This window comes from Chrysochloris asiatica, unplaced genomic scaffold, assembly GCF_000296735.1.
Source record: "Chrysochloris asiatica unplaced genomic scaffold, ChrAsi1.0 scaffold00015, whole genome shotgun sequence".
Classification (NCBI taxonomy): Eukaryota; Metazoa; Chordata; class Mammalia; order Afrosoricida; family Chrysochloridae; genus Chrysochloris; species Chrysochloris asiatica.
The window spans coordinates 14,081,636-14,094,004 of NW_006408533.1; the positions used below are offsets into that span (position 1 = coordinate 14,081,636).

At 35.5% G+C, this 12,369-nt stretch overlaps 1 protein-coding gene across 1 annotated transcript in view; it reads right to left on the minus strand.

The window, feature by feature from the left end:
* Positions 1 to 12,369, minus strand: part of CCDC178 (coiled-coil domain containing 178) — a 585,948-nt gene that overhangs the window by 445,688 nt on the left and 127,891 nt on the right. The window contains exons 12-14 of the mRNA XM_006835132.1: positions 10,371 to 10,433; positions 8,709 to 8,870; positions 6,450 to 6,563 (exon numbers count right to left, since the gene is read on the minus strand). Coding sequence (XP_006835195.1) covers positions 6,450 to 6,563; positions 8,709 to 8,870; positions 10,371 to 10,433 — 339 coding nt within the window. The remainder of the gene's footprint in view (positions 1 to 6,449; positions 6,564 to 8,708; positions 8,871 to 10,370; positions 10,434 to 12,369) is intronic.

Here is a 12,369-nt window from a genome sequence, read left to right on the forward strand (position 1 = left end):
CTTCTCTTTCCACAGATGTAGTCAATTTGATTTCTATGTATTCCATCTGGTAAGGTCCATGTGTATAGTCATCTGTTATGCTGTCTAAAGAAAGTATTTTAAATGAACAAATCATTGGTTTTGCAGAATTCTATCATGTGTTCTCCAGCATCATTTCTATCACCAAGGCCATATTTTCCAACTACTCTTCCTTCTTCTATAAACCTAAATTTTAACCTAGGTTTATGTTCTCTTCTTCACTTTTATATATCTGATTTTTTAAAGGTTAAGTTCAGATTATTCATTCATTCTCTCTCCCCTATCCCTTTCTTTCTCTGTGTCTCCTTTACAAACTTAACCCCACCCCCCAACCATACGCATACATGAATATCTTACAAGCATGAACTTTCAAGATGCCAACATACTAGATGTTTATCAAACAATGTATATAGGCAGACAGGCAAGGGTATACATACACTGTTCTTATCTGTCATACAAAAGTCAATACTTTATACCAGCACAATTCCCACATGCAATTCCAGATTGAATATCTGATTTTATATCACTTTTTGCATGATCCTTTCACGAGTGTTGGTGTCCACACTGATGGACTAAATGACTGTTTGATTCATTTTGACTAACCCAATGTTGTTTCCTACATTCCACATTGATTCGAGTTAGTGCTACTTTCCCAACAGATTCCACAAAACTCCATAGCTGTCTTTTCTGTTATTTACCTACACTTCCCTCCATTTACTTCTGTCCTTTCTCTACTCTTATGGATTTCAAGTAGACTGCCTATTCTTTTCGATTTTGTTTCTCATAAAATATCTGCTTTGTGTCCAAATTGTTGAACATTAAGTATTGCATTTGACTTTAATACCCACTCTGTTTTCTTTCTTTTTCTGGAGGTTTCTAACTGTTTTCTGCTAATAAATAAGATATTTCTTCTCTTTTTTTGGAAAAACATTTTAATGTGTTTTCAATGAAGGTTTACACAGCAACTTAAGTTCCCATTCAACAATTTCAACATAAGTTGTTCAGTGACACTGGCTACATTCTTTACAATGTGTGAATATGCTCATTTCCATTCTGGTTGTTCGATTTCCATTAATTTAGTTTTCCTGTCCCTTTATATTATCATTGTTATTTTAAACTAAGTGTTGATCATTTGGTCTCATATAGGTGCATCTTTTTTTTTTTTTTTTTTTACTTTTAATTGTAAATCAAGGGAAGGTTTACAGAGATCACCAGTTTTGCATGTAACAAACATACACTGTTTTATTTCAGTGACTACAATCCTACACATGCAACAACAGTTATCCCACTTCCTCCCTGTGGTTCCTATTTCCACTCCACCCTCCTTCCCATCCTTTCTCAAACTTTGTCCTTAGGTAAATGCTGCCCTTTTGATCCTGAATGATTGATCATTCTATGGTGAGCATACCTTAATAGTACTGGTGTCCCCTCCTGTATACCTATCTACTGCTTGGCTGAAAATTGGGTCACAAAGGTGAGTTCCTTTCCACACCTCAGGGTGGTTCTTCCAGTCTCTTTCTGATCAGTAAACCTGGTCATTTTTGTAATTTTGAGTTTTGTTCCACATTTTCTCACACTCAGTCAGGGAGGTTCTAACGTGATCCCTTTCAGAGCAGTTGGTAGTGGTAGCTGGACATCATCTAGTACCTCTGGTCTCAGAGTATTGGTGATTGATGGTCATCTGCTTCATTGGTTCATTGGACTGGTTGAGTCAAAGCACCTTCAATATGCATCACTATTCTTTCTTCCACCCAAGGAGAGACCAGTAGTCACACCTTAGATGACTGCACGTGAGCTGTTAAGATCCCAGTTGCTACTCATCAAAGCAGGATGTAGAACATTGTCTTTGTGAATTATGCTACACCAATTGATCATGATGTCTGTCCACGGTCACCATGGTAATGAACTGGGAATTCATTGCCTTAAGATGTTCAATAATATCTAAGAAGTTTTTATCATTTTGCACTGTTTGCTCCACCACATTCATAGGTGTGTTTGCAGCAAAGGTAAATACCCAGGTACAAATATCCTCTTTCAAACACTTAAATATTTGTGGGTATACTCCCACTCTCTCTCTCATATCCATTCAGATGTATAATCTGTCCATTATATACATGCAGAACACTGTTGTTTCAGGATTGTGTATATAACACTAATATCTCTCTATCCCCTTTAATCCATGCACACCTTCCTGTTTCTTCACCTGTCTTCATCATTCTTCTGCAGAATTCCTGTTTGTTGTATTTGTGTCTATCCTCCAGCATTTTGGTTAGTAGCAAAGTTCTTAACTATTTGAGCAACGCAGGAACTCCACCCAGAATAATTAGGACATCATAAATGCTAATCCATGGTATTTTTATTATAATAGATTTCCAGATCCTTTGGCATGTCATTCAATAGCATGGCATATGGGCAATTTTTAATGTGGGCATTCATTGCCTACTTCACTACCTTCAGCACTTTCTGCTCTTTAATAAGTACCCTGCCCTCTGGTTATACTGAACAACCAGTGATTCTACAAACACCCAGGTGTCTCTCACATCTCTTTTCTTTGTTTTGCAAACCAAGAGTCTGTTTGTGAAATGCCCTTAATTCATCATGGAAGATAAGGTTTCATCTCCATTCAATAGGTTATTTGATGTAACCTCCTCAGAAAGCAATCCCTGAACACTTCAGTTCAATCGTTGTTGTTTTTTTTTTGCTATGGAATCTTCTCACATCTAACTCACTGCAAGTGGTCAAACTTTTGCTCACAAAAGCTTTTGCTGCCTGTTTACTTGCTTCCCCACAAGATGAAGAGCTTTTTGAGTGAAATCAACCCCTCCTTTCATTTCTTCATCTCTAGCAACTTTCAACAATGTCTAACACATTGTTAAGTGCTCAACAGTAAGTGAAAAGACAAATTTAAAGTGCAAACTAAAGGAGCCCTGGCATGGCTCTGTAGGATCAGCACTAGACTTCAAGGTCTGTTTGAATTGCAAGGTTGGCAGCTCAAACTCATCAGGCTCACCTTGAAAACTCTATGTGTATAGGGTTTCCAAGGAGCGGAAGATGATGCTTTATGCTCCCGCAAACATTTGCAGCTGGCACAATAATAACAAGGCTAATAATATTATTTTCTCTTTTTCTCCTTAGTAGATACCACCAAATATTTTTAGTTTTTCTTACCAGAATCATTTAGATATAAAATTAAGTATTCTCTTGGCACATTCCATGAATTTTGCTGTGTAGTTTATAATTATTGGTCATTTATAAATAAGTAGTCATTATATTTTAATTTATCTTTAACAAAGAAGCAAATGAATAATGAAAAAAAATTTTTTAAATATGTCCGGTAGTGTATGTATGTGTTGATGAACATGTGTATGTGTGTTTTCTTATTGATTTTGAATATGACTACATCTTGGTAAATAAAGTAACATGGATAATTTGGCCAGTCCTCCAGTGTTAGAACCTGTGGTAGGAATTATTCCTCCATCACTGAGTTGTGTGAACCTGTATAAGTTCATAAAAACACTAGCATCAGATTCCTCAACTATAGACTAGAGATGATGTTAGCACACTCTTCATACCATTGTTATGATGACCAACTGAGAATATATGTGAGTACTTAGAACAATGCCTGTCACAAAGAAAACTTACAACAAATATCATCTATTATTATCATTATTGCTGTTACTGTCATTATTATTTTTCCTCTGTGAAATTTCTTTTACAGACAATCAAGTGTTCATGCTTCGCAATGTTGTCCATAGCTTGTCATGATCCACACAATCGAAAGCTTTTTCGTAGTCAATAAAACACAAGTAAACATCTTTCTGATATTCTCTGCTTTCAGCCAAGATCCATCAGACATCAGCAATTATATCTCTCATTCCATAGCCTCTTCTGACTCTGGCTTGAACCTTGGAAGTTCTCTGTCAATGTACGACTGTAGCCATTTCTGTATTACCTTTAGCAAAACGTTACACACATGGGCTATCAAAGAGACTGTCTGATGATTTCCGCACATATATAAAAATAATAATAAATGGGAAAAATATTGTTGCCCTGAAGCTGATTTTAACTCATGAGAATCCTATGTGTAGCATAGTAGAACTGCATTTCATATTTTTTCAATATTGTGAACTTTTGGATATAGACTACCTGGTCTTTCTTCTCATATGCCCCTGAGTCGATTCAAACAGCAAATCTTTCAGTTAGTAATTGAGGTCCTAACCATTTGTGCCACCCAGATACTCTTGACTGATATGTGAAACCTTTTGCCTTTGAGTTTATTTAACTCATAAGGACGCTGTAGACCAGAGTAACCCATTAAAGTTTCCAAGCTGTAATCTTTTCAGAAACAGACTGCTACCTCATTCTTCCAAAGAACAGCTAGAGGATTTGAACCACTGACCTTTTGGTTAGCAGCCAACCACTTAACAACTGTGCTTCTAGTGCTCCTAGTTGTTATATACCAAACCCGAAGCCTACTGTCATCAAGTTAAGAAATTCCAACTCATAGAAACCCTATGGAATAGAGAGAACTGCTTCCCAGGGTTTCCAAGACCATCCATCTTTATGGAAGCAGACAGCCTCATTGTTCTCCTGCAGAGAGACTGGCTGGTTGGTTTGAGGCACCAACATTTCAGGTAGTAACCTAGCACTTAACCCATTTTGCCACCATAACTCCTTGTGTGATATCAAGTTGACTCATAGCAACCCCGTATAGGGTTTCGAAGAGTTAGTGGGTTTGAACTGCAACCTAGTGGTTACCCATCCAATGTGTATCATACAGCACCACACCAGAGCTCATGACATGACTTGATAATATATATTATATATATTACAAGATATTATAATATATATTATATTATCAAGTTAATATATAAAACAGCAGATTCATTGCCATGAAGTTGATTCTGACTCATAGCCATCCTATATAAGGTTTCCAAGACTCTCCCCTACAGAGTGGCTAATGGGTTTGAAGTGAAGACCTGGCAATTAGAGGTCTGGACACCTTTTAAAATTATTTTTGTTCCTTTGTTGTTGTTGTTGTTAAGTGTCATCAAGTTGATTCTGACCCAGAGTAACCCTGTAGAGGGTTTCCAAGGAGCAGCTGGTGATCTTGAACCACTGAAGTTGCAGTTCAAATGATTTGCAGTCTGATACATTAGCCCACAGCGCCATACCAGGACTCCATTTAAGTTGTGTTTATTAAGGTGATATCTCTATATGAGCTGTGACTCCAATGATGCAATTTTAAAACATTATCCACCATACAATTTGCATGAAAATGAAAGATAGTATAGACGTTTACCCTGGTGAAACATAGTATTTTGGTGCACAGAGTCCATGCTTTATAATGCCTGATAGAGTGAGTAAAGGCAGTGTATAAGAGTAAGAAAAATGGGAAAAATTCACATTCATTGTTTGAGTGAAGATGCTCTGAGAACAAAATCTTACTAGCAGCTAGTTAAAAAACTTAGAGTTCATGTAAAAATTTTAAATTAATTTTTTATCTTTTTGACTGTTAGATATATTGTCAAATCTGGTGCAATATTAAAATTAATGTATTTATAATATGGTAATGATTCAATGTACTGTAGCTGAAAAGAATATTTTTACTAGTTTATGGAGTCCTGGTATGGTGTTGTGGGATAAAGCACTAGACCACAAGGACAGTTTGAACCACAAGGTCAGCATTTTAAATTCACCAGCGACTCCTTGGAAACCCTATATAACAAAGTATCACACCTTGTTTTCTTACAAACTATTTGTTGTCGCTGTTGTCGTTATGTGCTGTCAACTTGGTTCCAACTCATAGTGATCATGTATAAGGTTTCCAAGGAACGGCTGGTGAGTTTGAACTGCTGAATTTGTGGTCCAAAATGACTTTGCAGCCCAGTGCTTTAGCTTACTTCTTTGTGGCTTAAATAATAGTTAAATGTCTTACTGTAATGAAAGATTCTATCCACGGAATTAAAATTCAATAACGCTATATTTATTAAGTTCACCTTCAACTTCTTTTTTTTCCTTCTCCTTCCCTCCCTCCCTTCCTCCTCCTTCTGTCCCTTTCTTCTTCCTCTTTCCCTTCCTTCTTCCTTTCTTTTTTCCTAGTTTTTCTTTAACTCTCCCTCACTTCATCCTTCTATCCTTCCTTTCTTCTTTCTTTCCTTCCTTTCTAATTCTTCATTTCTCCTTCAAAGTCCTAACTAGTAGGAGTCAACATGGCAATTGCAAAAAGCAGTAAACATCACCAAGATTGCAATATTCGTTTTTGGAAAATTATTAGATTTGGGGAAAGACACTCTGTGTGTACACGTGTGTGTATGCAGATCTAGTTGGAAATGACAGGCATTCACCCAAGACTCAGTGTGCTTGGATTACTCTCATTAACATAAATACAATGTAAATTGAAAATTATTTTCCAATTTTCAGTCTCTTACCTCTGTTTGTGTTAGTGCCTGACGGGTTTGCTTCTCCTTCATTCTCAATTTTTTCCTTGCTTTTTCCACATTTCTTCTCATTTTTTTTTTCAGCTCAACTATATCAAAAATCGCCTATAATATATTCAGAATCAAGTCACATAGTACTTAAAATCCAATTATTTTAGTTTAGACCAAATAGTTTTCAAGTGCCTTTTAAAATATTTAATATATATATATATATTTTTTTTTTAATTATAAAGGGAAGGAACCACACATGGACTTCAAAACCATAGTGTGATGTCTGAAATTCCAATATTATGCTTGACTCCTATTGAGTCCAATCTATTTTTGTTAACTAACAGAAACCAGTAATAAATTCTACTGATGTCTAGTCTCATAGTGACTCTGTAGAACAGAATAGAACTGCCTTATAGAGTTTCAAGGCAACAAACCTTTACAGAAACAGACTGACACGTATTTCTCCATAGAAATAATAACATTCCTTGACAATATTTAAAATATTTAACCAAAATTAAAAGCTCTAAGTATAAATTGGCAGCATTAGATATTAAAAAGTGTGTAAAAACTTATTCTTTCTAAAAGTTTGTACTAAATTGACTATCTGATAAAAACAAAAAGGATTGCTGAAGTATAACAAGATATAAAACAATAGGTATTATAAAATAAGGGGAAATAAACATCATTCATCTTTTCTGGAGTTCATTATCGTACTCAGACAATTACACTAAGACTTTTGATACAATTAATAAATTTCTGTCAAATGTAAGGAGTGCTGTTAATAAAATTATTTATCCCATGAGGTGTTTTTGTTGTTATTTGTTGTTAAGTACTTTTGAGTCAACTTCAACTCACACCGATCCCACACACAACAGAATGAAACACAGCCTGGTTTTGCTACATTCTCACAATTGTTATGTTTGAGCCCACTGTTGAAGCTACTGTGTCAATCCATCTAGTTGTGTTGAGGGGGTGGGGGTGAGGGGGTCTTCTGTTTTTTCACTGACCCTCAATTTTACCAAATCTGATGTCCTAAGTCCAGAGACAAAGTGACACTGTCCTCATATCTTACAAAAATCCCTACTGGTTCTATATTCATTACATGAGCATTCGTTCTGTGAGCACTAGGATAGCATTTGTTGTTGTTGTGAAGTGCCAGCCAGTCAGTTCCAACTCATAGAGACACTGTATAGGGTTTCCATGGAGTGGATGGTGAGCTTGAACCACCAATCTTGCGCTCCAGTGCATTAAGCCGCAGCACCACACCAGAACTCCAACAATAGCATTTAGAAGTCCTAAATAGAGTATTATGTCCACAATTTCCTTATTTCTTTGCTTTTTCACCTTGTGCAGCTTACTTAACCTGTTTTGCACCAATTTTTCTTCAAGTCTATGATACAGGTTTACTCCCTCCTGTCTATTTCATAGGGAAGTTCTGAAGAGCAAAAGAAACTTTGGTAATAGAAATGCTTTGTGAATCACAAAATATTTTTAAATGAGGGAATTTTGGAAACTCTGGAAGTCTAGCAATATTAAAACTACATCATCATTTCCAGAAGTGGGTGGGGGGACAATGTTATCCAAGTGGTCCAAATCAATATATATTTATGTCCTTGTTGCAGGTATGGACAAGAATATATAACACGTACCCCACCCTCTAGTTTTTAAAAAGACTAATGACATGATACATACATATTTTTTCTACGATTTTTTTTTTCTCCTTTGGGAAGGGCTAGTATTATCAGTTACTGTCAGAAGCTTGTTGGTTTGTAAATACTTTACTGTTGTGTGCTGTATTTTTCACCTTGGCTGTCATAACTTCTTTTAAATGCATCAAAGATTTACCATGCATATGTCAAAATAGCTTATATTTTATATTTGGATGCAAAGAGCCTCAGTATTTCATTAACAAACAGTAAAGACTGAATAAAGTTTACCATAGTGGGCAGTCACACCAAGTAAGTCACCAAGTACCTCTTTGAAAACTGCTTATCCTATAAGCTCTGCAAAGAATACGAGATTCTAAATAATAGAATTCTAGAATCCAGTAAATGTGATCCAAAGCCATTAACTGGTGTTCCTGTATAGATCCATTCTGTATCTACTATGTAGCCCTGAAATAGTCACTTAACTTGTCTGTGCTTTTATCTTTTCCTATGTGAAATCATAATTTTCCAAATAACAATAAAATCACAAAGGTGTCTGGCCAACTGAAATATTCCTGTGCATTAGTATATGGATTCATTTATAAACACTTACAGAACAATGTCTTTGATGGATACTTCTAATTCGGACAGCCTCTTCTTCTAGTTCAATCAGTGGCTCCTCGAATTTTGCCAAAGCTATGGCATGTAGTACTTTCTTATCTAAAAGGGTCTGCTGCTCATGTCGTTGGGCTTCTTGAATATTATACAATTTTTTCTGACAATAAAGACCATGATGCACTTAGTTATTACCTAACCATTTACTGAGACCCTACATTGTGCTAGGCAATGATCTTTGCTGTTATTTGAAAATTAATAGATGCCATTATAAAAGGAAATGGGTAAAAATAAAGTATATTTAACAGCACACAGCTATTATTAAAAGAAATGAAATAAAAGATATCAAGAAAATTAAAATTCTTACATAAGTACTGCAGGACAATAAGGTTTGAATATATACAGAGAAAACATAGTGTTATACATGAAATGCTTGCAAAGTAAGGTCAAAGAACCAGTGAGCAGAGTTGTTGTTAAGTGCCATCCAGTCTGTTCTGACTCAGAGTGAAGCTGTATAGGGTTTCCAAGGAGGTGTTGGTGGGTTTGAACTGCTGGCTATTCATAAATTGTTAAACAAAAGAAAAAAAAACCAAAGCTGGGTGAAGTGTGGGATTATTGAGTAAATATGGCTAGAAATAAATCAGTAAATATGCTATAAACCCACTGCCACTGAATTTGTTCCAATTCATAGTAATTCTATAGGATAAAGAAGAGCTGTTCCTTAGCAAATCTTTACAGAAGCAGACAGCACTGTGTCTTTTTCCCAAAGAGAAACCATAGACCTTTTGGTTAGCAGCCCAGCATTCAACTCATTGCACCACCAGGTCTCCTTGTTCAAACACACAGGAGCAGAAAAAAACAAATTTCCTAACAGAAGTAATGACAAATACTTAATTTGCTTTGAAGAGGACTGAATTAGGTCAAATAATTTTTAAAACACTATTTTGTGCAGTTTTTTGTTTTGTTTTTCTCTTGACTTTACTTATAACACGAACTTGAAGTATGTGTGTGTTGTTGGTGTTGAGTGCTGTGAAATCAATCGTAATGCATAGTGGCCCCAGGTGACAGAGTAGAGTTGCCTCCGTTGGGTTTCCTAAGCTTCTTTCCAGAAGCAGGTCACCAGGTCATTCTCCCTGGAGACCACGGGAAGGAAAGACATTCTAGAGATGTCATGCCTGGGATCAGAAAAAAAAAGCAGTCTGTGTTTACACATAAAAATTAAGAAAATTAATTTTTCTAGGTATCATATTCTTTACTTTCAAGATCTTTATTTAAAAAATAGCTCATAGCATATTTTTTTTTCAGGGTTAAATAAAGAAATTCAAGTGCAAGACACTAAAAGTAAAGAAAACATAACATCATCACAAAGCAGGCTAAAGCGTTTAGACACTTAGGAATAAGATCCCCCTGCCCTTTTACTAGACTGGCAGAAATTCCCATTAAGCCACAAAATGAGATATGTGTATGGGAGGTCAGTTTCTTTATGCATGATCAGACACTGCTAGTTGTACACAGAGGGCAACTGTCATCAGCTAAGGAAAGAAAACTGCTGGCTTGCAAAGCAAGTAGTGAAAAGATGCCTCATTACAGGCAAATTTAAAATGCTAAGTAAAATGCAAATTAAAGGAAGAATAAAATTTTGAAACTAAACGAGTATTACCTGAATCAGTAATGCAGTAGTCACTTCATTCCGAATAAGTTTTTTCAAGTAATCGTCTCTGCCCTAAATATTATCAAATTTTTTAAAATGAGAGTTTAATTCACAGAAAATATTTTAAAGACAATTTCTAATACAATATATATTCTACGTATATTAGAATAGTAAAATATTCATTTACATTGGGCCGGTTCTGACACATAGTAACCCTGTATAGATTTTCAAGGAGCAGCTCACAGGTTTGAACCACAGACCTTTTGGTTAGCAGCTCAGTGTGTATTCTACAGAGCCATACCAGGAATCCAAGTATTATAAAATAGGGATGAAACAATCTGTTATTTGAGGCAAAGCATTTAAGGAATACAAGAAAAAGATAACCGAATTTATGTTCAACTCAGTTTGAACTTTATAGTCCTGAACAGAAAAAAAAAAGAAAAAAGCAGGGATCAAAAACTGGACAAAAATCTTTTCATTTCTGTTCATAAAATCTTTCAGTTTTTAAAATATTATTTTCCAGAACATACATATTCAATTTTGAATACAAGATAGATTTAATTCAAGTATGAAGTTTATAAACTATGATCAGATTCTCCATTTGGTTAAATTCATTCAATTATTTATAATCATCACTTGAGAGTTAATGAGTAAAAATATTGTTTAATATTTTTAATAATTATATGTTATATTATATAATAATTTTTAATCATTATAATAATCTTAAACTTATCAGAGCGGTTCTTTAAATCGCCACACTAAATCAGAATAGGCAGAAGTTCCAAAGTGCTTTCGGTTTTAGAATTATATCTCACGTCTCCTAAAGCCTTGATTTAGAGGATAGTTGGCTTGGGTTTAGGCCATCCTCTACATTTAAAACCACCCATCATCTGTCAGTTTGTCATACTGTGGTGGCTTGTGAGTCTCTGTGATTCTGAAAGCTATGCCACCACTACTTTAAATACCAGCTGGGTCAATCATGGTGGACAAGTTTCAGATGAGCTTCCAGACAAAGACAGACTAGGAAAAAGGAGTGACAAACTACTTCCGAATATTTAGTCACTGAAAACCTTATGAATAGCAGAGAAATATGGTCAGATACAGTGCTGTAAAATGAGCCCCTCAGGTTGGAAGTCACTCAAAATGCAACTGGGGAAGGGCTGCCTCCTCAAAGTAGAACTGACCCTGAAGACGTGAATGGAGTAAAGCCCATGGAAGAAAAGCCCGCAGGACCTTCATTTGCTGATGAGGCACAACTCAAAATGAAGAGAAACAGCTGTAAACATTCACTGAAAATCAGAACATGGAATGTACGAAGTATGAATCTAGGAAAATTGGAAGTTGTCCAAAATGAAATGGAATGCATAAGCATCGATATCTTAGGCATTAGTGAGCTGAAATGGACTGGTATTGGCCATTTTGAATCTGATGATCACATGGTTTACTATGTCAGGAATGACAAATTGAAGAGGAATGGTTTTGCATTAATTGTCAAAAAGAACATTTCCAGATCAGTCATGAGGTACAATGCTGTCTGTGATAAGATAATATTCATGCACCTACAAGAAAGCCCAGTTAATAACACTATTATTCAAATTTATGCACCAACCACTAAAGCCAGTGAGGATGAAATAGAAGAATTCTACCAACTTCAATCTGAAACTGATCAAACATACAATCAAATGTATTGATCATTACTGGTGATTGGGACAAAAGTTGGGAGCTAAGAGGAAGCATTAGTAGTTGGAAAACAAGGCCTTGGTGATAGAAATGATGCTGGAGAATGCATGATAGAATTCTGAAAAACCAATGATTTGTTCATTTCAAATACCTTCTTTAGAAAGTATAAGAGATGGCTATATACATGGACCTCACCAGAAGGAATACATAGAAATCAAATTGACTACATTTGTGGAAAGAGAAGATGGAAAATTCCATATCATAAGTGAAAACAAGGCCAGGGGCAGACTGTGGAACAGACCATCAATTACTCATATGCAAATTCAAA